The sequence below is a fragment of the Panthera leo genome, chromosome A2, assembly GCF_018350215.1.
Source record: "Panthera leo isolate Ple1 chromosome A2, P.leo_Ple1_pat1.1, whole genome shotgun sequence".
Lineage (NCBI taxonomy): Eukaryota > Metazoa > Chordata > Mammalia > Carnivora > Felidae > Panthera > Panthera leo.
The window spans coordinates 162558324-162578976 of NC_056680.1; the positions used below are offsets into that span (position 1 = coordinate 162558324).

The 20653-nt window shown below is 43.0% G+C and overlaps 1 protein-coding gene across 7 annotated transcripts in view; it reads left to right on the plus strand.

Moving 5' to 3' along the window:
• Positions 1-20653, plus strand: part of GALNT11 (polypeptide N-acetylgalactosaminyltransferase 11) — a 43016-nt gene that overhangs the window by 18226 nt on the left and 4137 nt on the right. For all 7 annotated transcript variants that reach the window (XM_042927138.1, XM_042927144.1, XM_042927139.1 and 4 more), the window contains 8 exons: positions 2304-2636; positions 3677-3800; positions 5308-5474; positions 8135-8260; positions 10206-10455; positions 15957-16074; positions 17361-17513; positions 20080-20298. In XM_042927138.1, coding sequence (XP_042783072.1) covers positions 2342-2636; positions 3677-3800; positions 5308-5474; positions 8135-8260; positions 10206-10455; positions 15957-16074; positions 17361-17513; positions 20080-20298 — 1452 coding nt within the window. In that variant the 5' untranslated portion in view covers positions 2304-2341. The remainder of the gene's footprint in view (positions 1-2303; positions 2637-3676; positions 3801-5307; positions 5475-8134; positions 8261-10205; positions 10456-15956; positions 16075-17360; positions 17514-20079; positions 20299-20653) is intronic.

The following is a 20653-nucleotide window of genomic DNA, read 5'->3' on the forward strand; positions in this document are numbered from 1 at the left end:
GAAAAAATTGCTCTCTAAAGAATTACCATAATATAGCTTGAGGAAAATAATATCTACCTGATCAAACTGTTGAGAGTTAATACATTCTACAGTTCAGGAAGCAAGACCTCAATGTTTGAGCTGTTGTGTTGAGGGTTGGGAGGGGTATTCTGGGAATTATTTTGAACGGAGTTGGCCAAATCCTATGGGTGAGGTCTTGAGGAGAAAACTTTTTCATTTTGCCCACAGGTCGCGGCAGCCAAGAGGGGACTTAAGATCATGCAGTAGACAAAGTGGAAAGTAGTCTCCTGTTTATATCACAAGGACCTTTATTTAACTTGTGAAATTGGACACTGAGAGCCTGTTGTTTTTCTTTCTTTACCTCTTCTAATAGTAACTATGCCTGTTCTGCGTAGTTTCATACTGCTGAAATAAGGCAGTCTTGATCTCTGTGCATAGTTTTAAGGTATTGCTTCGCTCAAACATGATAGCAATACATTTGTTTATAAATTCCCAGGATTTTGCAAACATATCGATAACTGTATTACAGTAATTGATGCATTAAACTCTATGAATACTTATTAAATGTTTGCTGCATGCCAGGCGTTGTTGTAAGCTCGGGATACTGCAGGAAATGAACAGATAAAAGCTTTGGCCCTACTGAAGCTTACCTTCTAGCAGCGGGCATGGACAGTAAATAATACGTAATTATGTAGTGTGTAAGAAGGCAGAAGTTGCAAGGAGTAGGGAAGATCAGAAGTGCTAGTATTTGGCGATTGAGTTGCAGTTTTAAATATGGTAAAATCTAGAGACTGAGAAGGTGATATTTGAGCAAAGATTCAACAGAGGTGAAGTCTGTTGAGGATGAAAATTATTCTTTTGAAAAAAATTTTTAACGGTTTATTTTTGAGAGAGAGGGAGAGTGCGAGCGGGGCAGGGGCAGAGACAGAGGGAGACGACCCAAAGCGCGCTCTGCACTGACAGCAGAGAGCCCAACATGGGGCTCGAACCCACGCACCGCAAGATCACGACCTGAGCCGAAGTCAGACACTCAGCTGACTGAATCACTCAGGCGCCCAGGGATGACCAGCATTCTAGACAGAGGGAAGGACCAATGCATAATCTGTCAGTGGGAGTATGATTGACACGTTTGGTGACCCGTAAGGAGACCTGTGCCTAGAATGAAATGAACGAGGAGGGAAGTAAGGAGAGGTATGGTCAGAGAGGTGATTGCAGAGGAGGTAGGGACTTGTGGGTCATTGTAAGGAACATGTGGTCACGCATACCGTTCGTATTACATATTAGACCTAATGAGGAGGAGGAAAAAGTTAACATTGTTGAATTTGTGCTCTATTCCTTCATTCTGTAGTATCATTCAGCGGCTGCTACGTGCCATTCCTTGTGCTAAGTGAAGGAAACACAGTGAACAAATGAAACAAAAGCTACAGCCGCTGGTTCTCTCCATCCACTGCAAATCACCGTTTTGTGTGTTAATCACTGTACCTGATACTTTACTTATCTTATGTAATTCTAAGTATTTTATTTTATTCTAAGAATCAGGTAAGGTAGATTGTAGTGTTAACTTGAATACGGTTGATGAAAAGAAGGCTAAGAAAATTTGGTGATTTGTTCAAGTTGCGTAGCCAGTATGGGACAGAATGGGACCAGAACTTAATCTTGTCCTGTCATTACACCATCAGTTCCCACATCTGGCTGTGCATCAGAGTTCACCAGGAAGCTTATTATCAAAGCTATAGATTAAAGCCTCTGCTTTCAGTAGTAAGTTGAACTGGAACTGTGGAATCTAGTATAGCATTAGGGCAGGTTCAATCTTTGATTGGGAAGAGAACTGTTTTCTTCGGGCTGCTTATTTTGAGTAACGGATTTTAAGAGCCTTAGGTTAAAAGAGTCCTATAATTTTACGGTGCAAAGGGGCTTTAGATAGACTGTCATGATACATGAGGTACTTGCATTTTCCTCATGAAAAGCCAGAACCTGAAAAAAAATTACCACACTGAAAGCAATCCAGAGCAAAGGTAAAATATCCTTTAACATGGGCAAATAAACAAGTAGCTGTTTTACTGCTATTGGTTTCCGAGCACTGACACATTGGCCTGTGGTTTTAATTGTCGAATCCTTCTAGTTTTCGTTCAGCGCCATCCGTGTATCTTCTTACATTTGAGTCTTTGCTAACGGTATGCACAGGGGTCCTAAGTAAATAGTTGAGAAGCTCTACTTGGTTATTTAGCAGACAGTGGCTGTGAACTTGGTAGATGATTCACAAATGTCCCGCAGGGTCTAACATAGCCGTTCTTCTCTTTCAGGAGATTGAAGATGACTCTTCAGCGATGTTAGGTCTATAATGGGAAGTGTCACGGCTCGATATTTCTGTTACGGATGCCTTTTCACATCTGCGACCTGGACGGTTTTGCTTTTTATTTATTTCAACTTCAGTGAAGTGACTCAGCCACTTAAGAATGTGCCCATCAAGGGGTCCGGGCCCCATGGCCCCTTTCCCAAAAAATTCTATCCCCGTTTCACTCGAGGCCCAAGTCGAGTGTTAGAGTCACAGTTCAAAGTAAACAGAATTGATGACATGATAGATAATCACATTGAAGATCCAGAAAAAGGCAACACGAAATTCTCTTCTGAACTGGGTGAGTGTGTTCGACCTCTGGTAGTGTGTCAGAGTGTTTAATCATTGGAGCTTTAAGCTCGGTTCTGCGAGTCATGTGTTGCAGAGGGGATTAGAAATGGGTCATTTTCACCCACCAATTTATTTTGTTAATGAACTCGCTGAGGTTCTAGGATTTTGCAGACTCAGTGGGGAGTTATATTCTAATTTACTGTTTCTGACTTCAATATTTTATGAGGACTTGGGAGAAAGTAATAAGGTCCGGAGTAGAAAACAAAGAAAAGAAAGAAAGAAAAATTAAGTGACTGGAAAGAAAATGGAACCTATGGGGGAGGATTTTAATTGTTAGCATTATTTAATAAGGGAAAGAAATGGTTGAAAGGTAACTTGACTATATATAACATATTTTGAAAGGCAGAGTTAATTAAAACAGAACATAAACCATTGGGTTTAGAGGTAAGCTGAGATTACTTATATCTAATAAGATTTCTACTTATAAGAATTGTTAAGATGCTGGAGTATATTAAATATAGGAGTTTATAAAATCTTAGTATAAAAGGGAAACTTTTTACTTCAGAAGTTATATTCTGTTCAATTTGGAAGTGAGAATCTACTGTATATGTCTTTTGCACACTGTAATTCTAGAGTCCTGGTTTTAGCAGTTTTATTTTAAGGGATAAATGAGCCATTTTGGTTACCGTTAAAACTTAACAAAGAAAGAACTTTAATCTTGTCCTTAGAAATCTCAAATAATAAGTAATGTTAGGAGTAAAAGAGATTTTTGAGAGATTGAAAGATCCACAATTAATAAAGGAAAGGTTAAAATAGATTCTTTTTTCATTTGATCATAGTTTCAAAGAAATAAAATCTGTTTCTAGGACTTAATGATTTTCTAATACATGCAGTTGAAAGTATTTAAAATGACAGGGGGAAATGGAAACTAATACCTCAATTTTCATAAAATAGACTTTCAGACCGCTGTATATAGACCTTTTAAAAGCATTGACAGGAAAGTTTCTAGCTTCTTTATGTATTTACTGTCATTTTGGTAAAACTTTGCAGGCATGATTTTTGATGAACGTGATCAGGAGTTGAGAGACTTGGGCTATCAGAAACACGCCTTCAACATGCTCATCAGTAACCGCTTGGGCTACCGCAGAGATGTGCCCGACACCAGGAACGCCGCGTACGTTTCTCGTTTCTCGCTTCTCGCTTCTCGCTTCTCGCTAGTGTGTGCGCCTGCGTTTTAATGACGTGGTGCTGTTAGTGGCAGCGTCGTAAGTCACGGGGACGGTGTTGATACTTTGCAGTTAGACTTCGGTATTCAGGACACTAGACCACTTAAGACAGATTTCCCCTCTGCCTGCCTTGAAGCCCCGTGGGCTGAGATTGTACTGACAGCCTTCCACGGCTTGCTGCTCCCTTGAAATTTAAAATCATAGGGAAAAGCAGGGAGGTACTAACCACATATAATTAGATAACCTTCTGAGCATAAGTTTGTTTTCGATGTTTATTTATTGGATTTGTGGGAAAGGGATCAAAAATCAGTGAAGAATTTTATTCATCATCTCACTTTTCTGTCTTCATTATCTTTGTTGCTTCAAAGGCTTTTCGTTCATGTGGTTGGCCAGCCCATCCATAGACCTTTTTGAACACCTTTGTTTTCTAGACACTGTATTAGGTTTGGAAATAAGCAGAGTAAGGTACAGTCCCTGGATCACAGGGCTTAGGATCTAGCAGGGGAGTTAGATAAGGAATTGAGTAATTGCAGTGGTAAATGAGGGCTGTGGTAGGAATTGGTGAAGTGGGGACCCCCAAACCAGAGTGGTCAGGGAAGGCCTCATTGAGATGAGCAGTGTACAAGGGACACCTCCCGTGCCTGGGGACACCTCCCGTGCCTGTGAGACACCTCCTGTGCCTGGTGGACACCTCCCGTGCATGGGGGAAACCTCCCGTGAGTGGGGACACCTCCTGGGCCTGGGAGACACCTCCCGTGCGTGGGGACACCTCCCTTGCATGGCAGACAGATGGAGTTGGTACACTGCTTGGAAAGGCACTGACAGCGGTCACTGTGGCTGTAGCAGAAGAACACCAGGAGGCCGGGGGTAGCCAGGGCCCAGATGCGAGAAGGCTTGTATGCCGCACGAAAGAACAGGGAATTCTAGATTTTATTCTGGAAGCTGGTGGTTTTTTATGATTGTTGCTTAAAGCCACCCAACCCTTTTTGTCACATAGTTGCTCGATAGAAGCTTTTCTCTTATCCTGATTTATGTCCTAGTTTACTCAAGTGTTTTTCTAAAGTTGGGCAAAAAATAGTTTTCAGATACAAAGTTTTATGTTATTTTCTTTTGAATGTTTATCGTGGAGAAGCTGATCATTAGCTTATGAGTGCTACATTAAAAACCTATAGTGATTTCATACAAATAACACGTTTTTATGTAAACTCTGTACCAAAAAAAAAAAAATCATTTTTTAAATATTGACCTAAAAATAAGCGGAGTAGCAGGTATTGGAGGGAGGAATTACTGAAATGTAAAACTCTTGAGTAAGACACGTGATGTGTTCTTCAGTGCTTTTTAAAAAACTGTCGTTACAATGTAGGAAAGAGGCTGAACAGGGGCAGTTAGTGTTGAGTGAACCTAAAACATTTGAACCTTCTAAGATGTCGCCTTTTCTCATACATGCCTTTACAGATGTAAAGACAAGTCTTACCCCGCGGACCTGCCAGTCGCCAGTGTCGTTATCTGTTTCTACAATGAAGCCTTGTCTGCCTTGCTTCGTACGGTGCACAGCGTTCTAGACCGCACGCCAGCCCAGCTCCTTCATGAAATCATCCTTGTGGACGATGACAGTGACTTTGGTAAGGGCTGTTGCAGTTGATGCCATGGGATCTGGGCTGTTGATCGTGGCCGTGTGAGCACCAGCGTGAGCATCAGTGGAGCTGAGTGTCGGGATAGGTGGTGGACAGGACCCTCATCCGCAGAGTGGCAGTGGGGTCAGCAACAAATAACGTCTGTCGATTAGAGGAAACAACATTGTCTTTGTGATCTTTTTCAGACTGTGCTATTTAAGTTTGGCCCTTGAAATTTTTCCCTTGGCTTATCTTTAAGAAAATTTTTTTTAATGTTTATTTACTTTTGAGAGAGAGAGAGAGAGAGAGAGAGAGAGAGAGAGAGAATGAGTGGGGGAGGGGCAGAGAGAGAGGGAGTCACAGAATCTAAAGCAGGCTCCAGATTTTGAGTTGTCAGCACAGAGCCTGATGCGGGGCTCGAATCACAAGCTGCGAGATCATGACCTGAGCTGAAGTCGGATGTTTAACCGACTGAGCCACCCAGGTGCCCCCCTTGGCTTATCTTTTTAAAAAATTGTTCTATTTCAAAATAACTATAGATTAGTAACAGCAAGTTACAAAGAGGTCTGTTACCTCTTCCCCCCCATTCCTCCCATTTCCCCCATTGGTTATTTCTAACGTAACGCTGGCCCAACATCCAAACCAGGAATTTGGCATTGGCACAGTGTGTGTACGCAGTTCTGTGTCATTTTATCCCGTGTAGGTTCCTGGAGCCACCGCTGCGATCAAGATACAGACAACTCCCTGACCACAAAGATCTCCCTCATGCTAGCTTTTAATATTCACACCACCCGCCTCCTCGACCCACTCCATCCCTGATCCCTGGCACCCCTAATCTCTGTGATTTTGTTTCTGTCTCCATGATTTTGCCATTTCAAGAATTGTTACATAAATAGAATCGTGCAGTACGTGACCTTTGGAGATGGGCTTTTTTCAGTCAGCATAATGCCTTGGCTTATATTTATCTAATAAGTCTGTTACACCGACCGTCCCCAGATAAAAGTGGATTGCTTTGTGATAGCTCTTAGATGATCCCTGAATGCCAGTGTTTTATGAGTCAGTATGTATTACACACTTTTCTTTTTTAAATTTCTTATTGGAGTATAATAAATTCTAGTGTTATGTTAGTTTTCGTTGAACTACATATTGATTAAACAGTTCTGTACATTACACGGTGATCACCACAGAAAGTGCAGTCCCGTCGGTCACCGTACAATGTTATCACAATATTACTGCCTATATTCCCTCTGCTGTACTTTTCATCTCTGTGACTTACTCATTTTTTTTTAATGTTATTTATTTATTTTGAGAGAGAGTGCGTGTGTGCATGCACATGAGTAGGGGAGGGACGGAGAGAGAGGGAAAGAATCCCAAGCCGACTCCGCGGTAACAGCACAGGGCTGGATCTCAAAACTGTGAGATCACGACCTGAGGCCAAATCAAGAGTCCACGCTTAACCGACTGAGCCCCCCAGGCGCCCCAGGATGGAAGGCTTTTTATTTACGCTACTCATTAGGCTCTCAGCTACCTTGAGAGAGAGGTTATGTCCTCGTTTTATAGAGGAGGAAATGTTAAGTAATTTGGTCAAGGTCCCGTAGCTGTTACGTGGTAGAGTTGAAATTAAACCTCTAGTCCACGTAGCTCCAAACCTTCTGTTCATTACGGCAAGCTGCAGGGTATATTAATAAATTGTATGCATGATAAATTGTATGCCAGTTACATATTTTTCATTACTCCAGTGTTTATTAAGCACCTCTTACCAACAGCAGAATTGGTCTACCAGTTAAATATACAAAGTGAGGAAAGGTACACTGAGCCCAATGGGAGCAAACTACTTAAACCTTGGTAAAAATATTCAAATAGCACAGGAGAAAATTTAGGAAGGTTAATAGAAAACAAAACTTAATTTCAAAAATGAATGATTAAAAAAGCAAGAACGTGAGTCTGGACCAAATAGGATGTTGGCTAAATACTCAATTGTAGAATTGATGGTGTCGATATTTTTTTTAAATTTGTGGTTTTTCAGTTTGTAGCTATTTTATCTAAAAGCAAAAATTCATGCTAACTTACAATGGTTTATCTACTAACAATGGAAAGATTATTTCTAGATGATCTTTGAAGTTATGAAATTGAAAGGTGAATGAGCCAGAATGTATAAAAATTATTTAGTGCAGTCGGAAGGTGCTAAATTAGTAAAAGGACATGTTTATTGTTGTTACATAATTTTTGGCAGGGGCAGTAGAAGTTGTGTCGACTATTCTGAAACGGAATAATAGCTAATAAGTTACATTCAAACAAAAGACATTTGTATCTCATTTTTTGGTTTTGTTTTAAACCTGATTTATGTGTAGTCAGCTGAACGTTGATTCACTCCAGGTACTCATTTCGGACCTTCTTTACGCAAAGCATTGTGCTAGTTGCTGTGGAAATACAAGTAAGTCTATAAGGTAACTGTTCTGACTAGTGTTTCCATTCTTATCCTTCATGTTTTCCTTTCTCTTCTTCAGGAGATAAGCTGCCATGCTTTTTTAAAATAAAGCAGCAGAAGATTCTGTAATATTTACTTGATAATCTGTTGTTGCAAGTACCAGGTGCAATTTTAGAGTAGCTATAAAAAACTGTCTTTGTACATGTCTCATGTGGTTTTACTATGGGCTCTTTATTTTCAGATGATTTGAAAGGAGAACTAGAAGAATATGTCCAAAAATACCTCCCTGGAAAAATTAAAGTAATAAGAAACACAAAGCGTGAGGGACTGATTCGAGGAAGGATGATCGGAGCGGCCCACGCTACAGGTACAGCTTCCTGCCACTCTTCTCGGTGGGTGTTGAGCGACAAGGGCTTTGTCCTTGGAGCCTCATTCTGCAGAGATCGGTTGAAAAGTGAGCATCTTAAATGGACACTGTCAGCAGGAGAGACGAAGCTCGTTCGCTTTGGGAAGGGCCTCTTCGTAACGCCAACCCCTGCTGTCCCCAGACGCAGACTCCACGGAGGGGGGCTCTGGAGTCCAAGCCGATCTGTTTTCTTGGGGGCCCCTACTGTGAATTACTGCTCTGCTCCTCACGTAGGTTTGGGTGTCGTTTAACTTCCATAGAGAAGAGTCCAAGAAAAATTGTAACTGAGCGTCTGTATTTTTTTTAATACAACATTTAAACTACATGTACCCAGACTGTTTGGTTTGAATTGTGCCAGTGCTTCCTTACTACGATTACATACTGCTGGTGATAGGGCATCATGGTTTTCCTTGGAGAAATGGGCTATAATATTAAAAATTGACTTACAGGGGCACCTGGCTGGCTCAGTCAGTAGAGCATACAACTCTTGATCTCCGGGGTTGTAAGTTCAAACTCCACATTGGCTATGGAGATTACTTAAGAATAAAATCTTTAGGGGCGCCTGGGTGGTTCAGTTGGTTGAGCGGCCGACTTCGGCTCAGGTCACGATCTCGTGGTCCGTGAGTTCAAGCCCCACATCGGGCTCTGTGCTGACAGCTCAGAGCCTGGAGCCTGTTTCAGATTCTGTGTCTCCCTCTCTCTGTGACCCTCCCCTGTTCATGCTCTGTCTCTCTCTGTCTCAAAAATAAATAAACGTTAAAAAAAAATTTTTTTAAATAAAAAAAATAAAAAAGAATAAAATCTTTAAAGAATAAAAATAAATAAAAAGCAACTTACAAAACTCTAAAGGTACCTTCTTCAAAATTCCCTCTCAGTCCTTCTGATTCCATCAAAGATAAAGCCTCCATTTTACTGATACATCTTTAAAACCTTTCTAGCATATACTAATCTCCCCTTTTAAAAAGAAAGAACAGGTGTTAAGTTTCATCTTCACCAGAAAATCTGGTTAGTCCTCAGTTATACTGCATCGGTTCCGTTATATTTGTGTGTGTGTGTGTGTGTGTGTGTGTGTGTAGGGTTACCTCTGTAAGGTTAGTGATCTTGATAAAATTTTCCCGTTAAAATTAATTTATTTAAGTTAAATGAATCCGTTTTAAGATGTTATATATATAATATTGCAGGTAGTTGCATGGATAAGGCCAAAAAACAAACAAAACTATTAAGGTAATTTGAGAATTCTGGAACTTTGGGGGCGGGGGGCATTCCCTCATAGCGACATCTCCTACGTTCCCTGTATGCCTCTTGCATCAAGTTGAAAATGCAGGATAAAAATCTTTATGGTTTTTATTTTACTAACTAGAAGAAAGGCTACCCCATTGGCTCATGAGGGCCACTTCAGCCAACAAGGTTGGGGAATTGGAAAGACGGGAAACAAACAGGAATGAGAATGTGGCAGCTGAGTGGTGACCTCAAGGGAGAAGGGAGCCCGTGTCACTGTCGTGGCAGTCACTGATAATTGCAGTCACGTTTCTGAGTCACCGGTGAAAATACGTTCTCTGTCCTCCGTTGACTGAGGCAAGGAAATGTACCCTACGTTTAGAGGTAGTTTGATTACAGTAATTGTAATAAAAACATCCACCCACAAAGGGCCACTGTCCTTGCACCACACTCCTTACCTTTCTGTCCGGAGAACAGAATTGGTCCCGTGAGACTTGGAATCTCGTCACCGAGGAGAGTGAGTGTGTTTGCACGCGTTCCGCACTCACAGCAGTGGCTTCAGGCCCAGCTCGCGACCAGCTCCTCCCCCGCCTGCAGCAGAGGACGGGTGTAGCTGTGGGGCCGGAGGGCGGCCGGTTGTATTGCACGTCGCACGCTCCAAGCGGCCGCCTGTCGTTTGCCTCCTCAGGAGAGGTGCTGGTGTTCCTGGACAGCCACTGCGAGGTGAACGTGCTGTGGCTGCAGCCCCTGCTGGCCGCCATCCGGGAGGACCCGCGGACCGTCGTGTGCCCCGTCATTGACATCATCAGTGCGGACACGCTCGCCTACAGCTCGTCCCCCGTCGTGCGCGGAGGGTTCAACTGGGGGCTGCACTTCAAGTGGGACCTCGTGCCCCTTTCTGAGCTCGGGGGACCGGAAGGAGCCACCGCACCCATCAGGTGAGACTCCTTCTGCAGATTCGAAAACTCCTATCGGCGCTTCTTCCAAAGAGGAAAAAACATTTTACAGGTAATCCCTTCTTTGCAGGGAGCAGAAGCGTTGCAAACTCTTGAGTGCTTCCCGAATTTCATACGTCGCGCCCGCTGCTAAGGGAAGATGGGTGGCTTAGGGTTTCCAACCTAGCAAGGCAGACGAGTAGGATCGGCGGTCCTGGGCGTAACCGTGTGGCACACTCGAGCGGCGCGCCCCGTTTGCACGCTGATTATCGCACTTCCCTGTGTCGTCTACTTGCCTTCGGGTCTCTGCTCGTGTGTGTGGCGCCGGGAAGAGCGTTAGCCGTAGAAGCCGTTTCTGTAATCAGGATCTTTAGGGTGGATTCCTGCTGCACCGTCGCAGGTCGCAGCGTGTGAATTGTTTCCAGTTCCCCTTCATGTTCTCAGTATTACACATCTGCTTATATGTTATCCTTGTTTTCTGTTATAAATTTCTCGTGTAGACTTTAGAGGTTTGTCTGGGTTTCTGCTTTTTAATGTCTTTGGACCTACGGTTTGGGTTTTCTTCCTGTGGAAAAATGGCGTAGGTAAGAAGTACACACGCAAATAGGCGTGCTGTGCACACGACTTAATAAATGGCTGTGATCCGAACACCTGTGCTGTCACCCGGGTCCACAGACAGCAGCCGGCTGCCCTCTGGACTCCTGTTCCGGTCCACAGCCCCCGCCCCTAGATGGGTCATCACCCTGACCTGGTCCCCGGTAATCATTTCCTCGCTTTCCTTTACTTTCACCATGTCTGTTTGCGCCCCTGAACAGTACAGTGTAGTAATTTGCCTCTTCAGGGACTTCATATAAAATGAAGCCATTGGACTCATTTTGTCTTGTGCCTTTTGCTCAACATTGCTTGAAAAAATGTGTGGGGGCTCCTGGGTGGCTCAGTCGGTTGAGCATCCGACTTCGGCTCAGGTCATGATCTCACGGTCTGTGGGTTCGAGCCCCGCGTCGGGCTCTGTGCTGACAGCTTGGAGCCTGGAGCCTGTTTCAGATTCTGTGTCTCTCTCTCTCCTTCTCTCCCTCTCCCTCTCTCTCTCTCTCTGCCCTTCCCCTGCTCATGCTCTGCCTCTCTCTCTGTCAAAAATAAACATTAAAAAAATTTTTTTTTTAAATTCCTGTGTGTCACAGTGTGTAGCTGTACTTTATACAGCAGTGAAAGCGGTCACGTTCTGTTACTATGTCATAACCTATTTATCCAGTTTGCCAGTGATGGGGAGGTTGGTGGTTTTCGGTTGTTTTAATGTCACAGACGGTGCGGTTACCAGTGTTGTTTTCCATGGCTGCTGGTGTACAAGAGTGAGATCGCCTGCTTGGAGGCCTGACTCGCTTCTGCCTGTAGTAGAACCTGTGTTCCCCACACCCAAGGGACTAGAGTGCCAGTGGCTCCTCAGCTGGCCTTTGGATGCTTGCCAGCTTGCTGTCATCTGACCCACATGATGGAGGGGAGACCTCGGCCGGCTCCAGGGGCCTGGCGCGGTCTTGTGGCAGAGGGTGGTCGTCTTGTCCCTCGGGCTTTGCATGAGAATCTGGTCCATGTCTTGCTGATTTCAGTGAGACCAGGGGTAGGTGCGACCCACCCTCCCCTCTGTCAGGAGCAGGGCCGCGTCTGGGGACGTCCCTCAGTGTTTCCGGTCTCTGCAACCTCACGTCCTGTGGTCGGAGGCACACGCCTTGTCCTGTCCTTTCGGACTGTCCGTGCTGTTCTTTGGGAGAAGGTGAAGCTTGCGCGGAGTGAGACGACGGAGCCCCGGCTGCCGTGTGTCCTCAGTGTTGGTGCACTTGCCAGTTTTTGCCTGTTTCATCCTCTTTATCAGCATTGGTTTTCATCGTTTTTTTTTTTTTTAATACTTCAAAAAAGATTTTTTTAATGTTTATTTAATTTTGATATAGAGAGAGACAGAGTATGAGTGGGGGAGGGGCAGAGAGAGAGGGAGACACAGAATCTGAAATGGGCTCCAGGCCCCAAGCTGTCAGCACAGAGCCTTCTCTGTTCAGTGCCTTCTCTGTCGCCCGGCTGCGGAGTGTGGTTTTTGTTACTGTGTTGCTTGGAGAAAGCTGTCACTTGCTCACTTTGAGAGCGTCACCTGACACTCCTTCTTGTGCAGCGAGGACATCAGGGCCCTTTCTCCTTGTGCCACTTTCCCCCACTTTCTTCCCCTTTCTAACGTGAGCTGTTGCACTTTTATGATACCAGGGTTGCAGACTGCTTAGGTTGGATGTTTAGATTTAAAATTGTCACCCCTTTTCCTTTTCTAATACATGTATTTAAGATGATAAACTTTCTTACAGGTTTGGCAAATTATGACATAACATTTTTTACCATTCACTTTAAGATACTTTCATCGTGAGGTCTTCTCTGCCCCATAGGTTATTTAGCACTACATTTATTTATTATTTTCCAGACATATGTGGGTTTTGTAATTGTATATTCCTGGCTTAATTACACCGTGGTCAAAAAATATTCTGTATTTTAACTCTTTGAAAATTGATGAGATTTGCTTTATGGTTAAGTGCATGAGTAAATTTTGTAAATGTTTCTTGTGTGCCTGGAAAATTGGTTTTCTCTGGTTGTTAAAAATGGGATTCTGTATTAGTTTGGTCAAGTTTATTGTATTATTCAAATATTCCATACTTTGTTTAAAAAAATTTATGGAAGTGTAGCTGATATATCGTATTATATTAGTTTCAGGTGCACAGCTTAGTAATTCAACAATCCTGTACATTACACAGTGCCCACTGTGATGAGGGTTGTTATACTTTCATTTTTTAATTTACATGTTAATATCAGTTATTAAATGTGGTATGTTATGGGGCGCTGGGTAGCTCAGTCGGTTAAGCATCCAACTCTTGATTTCAGTTCAGGTCATGAGTTTGAGCCCCACATGGGGCTCTGTGCTGACAGTGTGGAGCCTACTTGAGATTTTCTCTCCGTGTCTCTCTCTCTCTCTCTCTCTCTCTCTGCCCTTCTCCTCCTTGTGCTCTCTCTCTCTCTCAAAATAAATGAATAAACTGAAACAAAATATATGGCATATTAAAGTTTCCCACTACAGTTGTATATTTCTCCTTGTAGTTCTTTATATGTTTTCTTCATATATTTTGAGCCTGTCTTAATGGATGTATGAGCATTTAGAATTAAATCTTTTAGAATTATTAAATCTTCTGGTAAATGAAACCCATTTATTCCAGACTTTCAGAATAGTAAAACTTTTGCATTATAGTGTGACATTAATATGACTGTTGTAGCTTTGTTTTGATTAATATTTACATTGTGTAACTTCCCTTTTGTTGTCAGTCTTTCTGGGGTCTTATATTTAGATGTGTCCCTTGTAAGCAGCATGTAGTTGCTTTTTCATATTATGATTTGTTGTTGAACCAGCATGAAAAACTTCGTTTAATTTAGTTGCTTGCATTCAATATTACTTGTATTTTGTGTTTATGATTACAATGCTACTATTTGCATTCTGTCTGTTGCTTTTTTTTTTTTCCTGTTCTCTTTCTTTTGGTCTTGAGTTTGGATTTTTTATTATTCTGTTCCCAGCTGCCACCCTGTTATTAGATGTTATACATTCTTACATACCGTTCTTTTAGTGATTACCCCAGAGAGGATACCATACATCCTTGATTTATCAAAGTGTGACATAAATTGGTATTTCAAACAATGCAGGGATCTCAGAATATTCATTCTCCAGTTTATACCCCTCAGGTTATATTGTTGAAGAGAGAGAGAGAGAGTGTGTGTGTGTGTGTGTGTGTGTGTGTGTATTTTAACTGAATAAGATGTTTTTTATGTGACCATTATTCATTTAGGTTTGCCCATGTATTTCCCTTTTTATGTTACTCTTTATTCTGTCTCCATCTGCAAACTCCCACCTGGGATTATTTTCATTTTAAATGTACTTTCTTTGGTCAGACCTTCTGGTGATTACTCCTGTCCCTTTGTAAGAATGTGTTCATTCCACCGGTACTTGGAGGTGTAACTGTATGGGGTGCCCAGTTCTAGGTCGGTGGATAGATTGTTTTAGGACTTTGAAGGGGTTACTCAAGAACGTGTGGCCTCCGCTGTTTGTGGTGAGAAGCCAGCGGCAGTCTTAGTGTCAAAGTCTTAGTGACAAAGGAATTTCTTCTCTTGGTCGGAAGCGTTTTCAGATATGCCTAAGTTTGGTTTCTTTTTTGACTGTGTCTATCCACCTGCCAAATTCTGCATTCTTTTACCCTTGAATGTACTGAGCAGTTATTTTAAAGTCTCTGCCTGAGAATCACATTATTCGAAACCCCTACACAGGGGCGCCTGGGTGGCTCAGTCGGTTGAGCGTCCAACTTCGGCTCAGGTCATGATCCCACGGTTTGTGGGTTCGAGCCTCATGTCAGGCTCTGTGCTGACAGCCCAGAACCTGGAGCCTGCTTCGGATTCTGTGTCTCCCTGTCTCTCTGACCCTCCCCCTTCACGTTCTGTCTCTCTCTGTCTCAAAAATAAATAAACATTAAAAAAAACTTTAAAAGAGAAAAAAAACCCTGAACATCTGTCTCTGATGTAGATTGTTTCTCTTGTTTTTCTTTGATGTGATTAATCTTCCTGATTGCCTGGTGGTTTGTTTGGTTGCTTATTTTTGTTTGGTGACCTAGTCATGAAAAATTATGGAAATACATTCCTACCTGGGATGGTTTTCCCCCTGCAGAGAGATTTTGCTTCACTTCTGGCAGGCAGCTTGGGATGCTAGGATCCACCATCACCTTAACTCCGTTACCGGAAGTGACGCAGCTGGAAAGCGGGCACGAGTCTCTCTGAGGGCCAGCCTCCTTCAGATTCTCTCATTCAGTTTCTCAGTCCTGACAGTATTGACATTTTGGGCCAGAGACTTCCGTGAGATGGGTGCTCTGTTGTGCGTTTTAGGAACTCTGGCAGCATACCTGGTTTCAGCCCATCCGACGCCAGTAGAAATCCGCCCCTGACACACACACACACACACACACACACACACACACACACACACGTCCCGTTGTGACAGCTAAAAATGTCTCCGGACATTAATGAAATGTCTGGGGACAAATCGTCCTACCCGAGAGCTACTGGCCTAAGCCATTTGATCAGAGTTTGTCTGGTCTCCCCCGGCAGGCCCTGGAGTCTGGTTTTTATCCCGGTGGCTCTGGGAGCCTGTCAGAAGGAATGAATTCATTTCAGGTGTATTTCTAATAACAGTGGTTATAATTTAAAAAGTACTTTTGTTGCCTAGAAAAGCAGCCTTCATTTGCCAGATATGTAGTATATATCATTGGCAATCTAGAAAATTCAGTTATGTGGCCCAGCTCATTCCCTGAAGTTAGATAAAACACTTCATAATAGTTCATCTTGTTTTTGTTAGTGATGTTCCAAAGGCACACTGAATTTTTTAAGACAAAGACAGTAGTTAATTGAGTCTGTAGAATTGGTACAGAAATTATTTCCTTTTCTAGGTCACCGACAATGGCTGGAGGATTGTTTGCCATGAACAGACACTATTTCAATGAACTTGGACAGTATGACAGTGGCATGGATATCTGGGGAGGAGAAAATTTAGAAATATCATTTCGGGTAATTTTTTCATGTCTAGTTATTAACTCTGTGTGCAGTAGAATATAATTTTCATCTACAATCCCATATTTTCTGTAAATTCTCTTTGATTACCTTTGTTAACAAATTGTCCTTAATGAATGCTACTTTATCGTAATCTGTGATCCAGAGAATATCCACTCAAGGTGTGGAAAGCTTGTAAGCAGCCTTATTTTATAAGAATTCAGAAGGGAAGGCTGTGATGAATGGGTATGATTTCAGATGTCTAAATGTGCATTTAATCTAGAGTTTTGTTGCCAGTTTATTAATCTTATTTGCTAACCTAAGAGAGATATATATATATATATATATGTTTAGCGTGATCGGATTTCCCTGATTGGCTAAGACCATCCTGGTTCACCCCAGATCTCCCAGGAAAAGTACTAATAGCTCTGCATTCCACTTTCAGAAGTAGCTAGTGGGAGGCCTCATACATACAACTACCTGCAACTGAGGAAGGAATTCATTTTTCATCATCAGTCCTCTCCAGCTGCTAAAGTTGGAGAGATGATGGTATAGTTGGGGTCTGGGGCTCAGGGAACTGGAGGAGGTGGGGTCAGGCAGTCTTTGCAAAGGACAGAACGAGGGCAAGGGCGAGCACGCAGACTTCCGAACTTGCAGATGTCCCCCCCCCCCCCCCCCCCCCCCACGGCAGGATCCCCATCCAGATAGTACGTGTGCGTGTGTCCTTTTGTCTTTCTGCACCGTATTGACCAGAATGTTTTTAAAAGGCAGTTTTTCCTACATAATCTTTAGAATTTTAAAGATGAAAGGAATAACGTATCATTAATTCAGTCTTCTTACTTTGGAGATAAACTAATGGAGTCCCACAAAAACTAAAATACCCAGATAATCAAGGGCAAAATTTAGACCAGAACTAAGATCTTCTGAAACTTAACCTGGAGTTATTGTGTATGTTTCCTTATTTGTGTGTATATACATGATATTAAAGTACCAGTAAACTGAAAGTAGGGGACCCGCCAGTAAGCCTTGTCTCCCTAAGTCCTGAGGATCAGGTTCCTTGATCTGTTAAAACAGCAAAGTATATGGTAAGTGTGATTTTAGACACACGGTAGTAAAAGAATATTACATCGTTTTAGAATTTAGTTTCTTCTTAAAGACATGTTGTTTTTCAAGGTACTCTTTGACAGTTCTGTAAGGCATCTTGCAAAGTTGCATGAACACCTATCTAATAATTTCATGAAAATGCATACATTGATTTCATAGCAGTTGCAGGCAACTATTAATACATGTTTTGCCCCGACCAGATCTGGATGTGTGGAGGTAAACTCTTCATCATCCCGTGCTCTAGAGTCGGACACATTTTCCGAAAAAGGCGACCGTATGGCTCTCCTGAAGGCCAGGACACCATGACCCACAACTCCTTGCGGCTGGCACACGTCTGGTTGGATGAATACAAGGTGAGGTTACGTTGTTCGGTCGGAGGGGTCGGCTGGGCGTCTGCGGGCGGCTCTGGTTACCTGCCTTTTCACTCCGGCGCATTTCTGTTGGGACAACCACGGGGCCTTCTCTCCCTACATTTCTTTTCTCTCTCGTTTTCTGTTGTGACTCTTCTTTTAATTTTCCAAGTGACCACCCTGTGAAAGGAGATTCGGCCAACACCAGAAGACGTGTTCTCTTCAGTGTCTCTGTTCCTCTCCTGTGACTCCTTCTCTTTGCCCCTTGGGGTTCGTGTGCCGGTCCTGCCACTTCCCCGTTCGACTCTGCACACGCAGGATCGTACCTCCCACTTTCTCTTCCGCTGTGCACAGCCTGTGATGATTATTTCCTTGGTCACGGATTTACTGAGGAATAATTCACAAACCATTTTATCACCCCCTAATCTCCCACAGCCCTGGACAACCACTAATCTACCCCGACTCTCTGGATCTGCCTGTTCTGGACACTTCCTACAAATGATGTCCTACAGGACATGGCCTTTTGTGACCATCTTATTCAGCGTGGTGTTTTCCGGGTCATCCATACCGCACCATGTGTCGGTACTTCATTCTTTGTAATCCGGTGATACTCCCTGGCCGAAGACACCACGTTTTATCCTTTCATGACTTGTGAAAAGTGCTGCTGTGAATACTTGCCTACAGTTGTTTGTAAACAGGCGTTTGAGCATCTACTCCGTACCGGGCTCCGTGTTAGGTTTGGGGGAGTCAGTGACGAAGGAGGGAATGCACAGTGACGACACTGTGCATTTGGGGTGTGGAGGTACGTGCTGTGGGGGTAATGAGAACCAAGCAGATCACCGCTTGGGACCGGAAGTGCAGGCGCCTGGTCACGCCTCTATCACACCGCGTGTCTCCTCCCTTGTCCCTCTTCTAGACTCTGAGCTCCTTCTCCACGGTCACCAGCTTGGAGTCATACTGTCTCTTGGCGGCCCTCAGACCCACCTGGATCCCGGCTGCCCTCCTAGGAGGATGCTGGGCCGAAGCTGTTTCCACAGTCAGATTAACACAGGACTTGCCCCTTTCACTGTGTCGGCGTTGCGCCGATGGTGTAGGAACGGTGCAAAAAATTCCACTAAATCTTGGCAAGCTCGGAGTGCCGAGATGTGGCGGACAGAGCGCTTTTCACTGCACACCGAAGCACTGTGCTTGTGGCAAGGAAAAACGTGTGCAGCTGTTCGAGTTGTGAGCTGGACTGATCACTTTTACATAAATGGAGAAAAGACTGACTCACAAACCATGGTTATTTCTGTTTGGATATTTGGCAGATAGTCTCAAAAATGAACCAACTGACCCTCTCACTTCGACAGACAGCATTTGTTGCCAATGATAAAATTCAAGCTTTCAGGTGAAAAATTAGTTTTGGAAAACTTGTATCCATCCCTGTGAGCTTACTCGCTTCCAGTACTTAAACGCTTTTCTGAGGAGATTAGGAATATTTATGAATAGAATTCTTAATACTGAAATTTGTCATTATTTGAAAGAACTTCACAACCCAGCGGAAACAGATCTTGGATGGGTAAAAGGTCCAGTCACAGAGCAAGACAGCAGATTTTAACCCAACAGTAGGAAAGCTCAGGGATACAATTTAAAGGTTAGCTACGCTGTGGAATGTGAAGGGCTAGAGTTCTGGTAGAATATCAGAAAAGAATAGCCATAATTCTCTGAAAATGCTATTAAAATACTCCTTCCATCTCAAACTATATGTTTTCACATGCTCATATTTTTAAAAATGTATTTAACCAGACAACATATAATAACAGGTTGAATGCAGAATTGAGAATTCAGCTGACTTCTTTCTAGCCAGACATTAAAAAGATTTGCAAAACTGTAAAGCAATGTTACTGTTCTAAATTTCTTGTTCAAAGCATGTTTATGTTCATAGGTAATGAGTTATTTTAAAAAAATTTTTTTTTAAACGTTTATTTATTTTTGAGACAGAGAGAGACAGAGCATGAACAGGGGAGGGGCAGAGAGAGAGAGAGGGAGACACAGAATCTGAAACAGGCTCCAGGCTCTGAGCAGTCAGCACAGAGCCCGACGCGGGGCTTGAACTCACAGACCGTGAGATCATGACCTGAGCCGAAGTCGGACGCTTAACCGACCAAGCCACCCAGGCGCCCCGGTAATGAGTTATTTTTAAAGAGTTGACAAATGTTTTCATGTCTCTCCTGGTAAACACGAGCAGATGTAACTCACACGAACCTCCCCAGAGTCTTTGGTAATCGTTAAGATCACAGTCCTGACAGAGTCGGAGAACTGCCCCCTCGTGTGCAGCTTCCTTGATTCTGGGATCACATTTTTACATGTGTTGCCACTTCTGAGATTCGGACGTTTCCTAGAGCTTAAAATGTCTTACCATCAACGACGGACCTAATTGATAACTTCATGTTGACATCTTCTGGCAACATGAAGAAAACACCAGCGTGAAAAATACTTCAGCTCTTTAAGACTCAGGTACAATTGATAATACTTAATTTTAAACAAAAAGGCCATTCCCTTATTTTTCGTTTTTCTTTTTAAAATTCAGGAGCAGTATTTTTCCTTAAGACCTGACCTGAGGACCAAAAGTTATGGAAACATCAGTGAACGTGTTGAACTGAGGAGGAAGTTGGGCTGTAAATCATTTAAATGGTATTTGGATAATATTTACCCAGAGATGCAGATATCTGGGCCCAATGCCAAACCCCAACAACCCATTTTTATCAACAGAGGGCCAAAACGTCCCAAAGTCCTTCAGCGTGGAAGGGTAAGGAAGTAATCTTATCAGTGTTTTATTCAAAGTTGTATGATAAGACAAATGACATTTTAGACTGAAAGCATCATTTTAGTGATAGACGTTAGCTTGCTTCCATTGCATTCTTTCTGTGGGAGCTTCCTCTGCTCGGAGTGAGACCTGAGGAATGTTCCTGTCTTCACTGTTACCATTAACACCCTTCACCTGCCAGCATTCAGGAGCACACGATTCTCAAAGTGATATGCTAACTGCCGAGAGGGTGGACGTCAATGTGACTATGCGACATTCAAATAAAAGCCACAGGAGAGTGTAAAGCTCCCTGGGGAGATTCCGGTCCCAAAAGAAAAGAAAAGGAGAAATGGGGTCG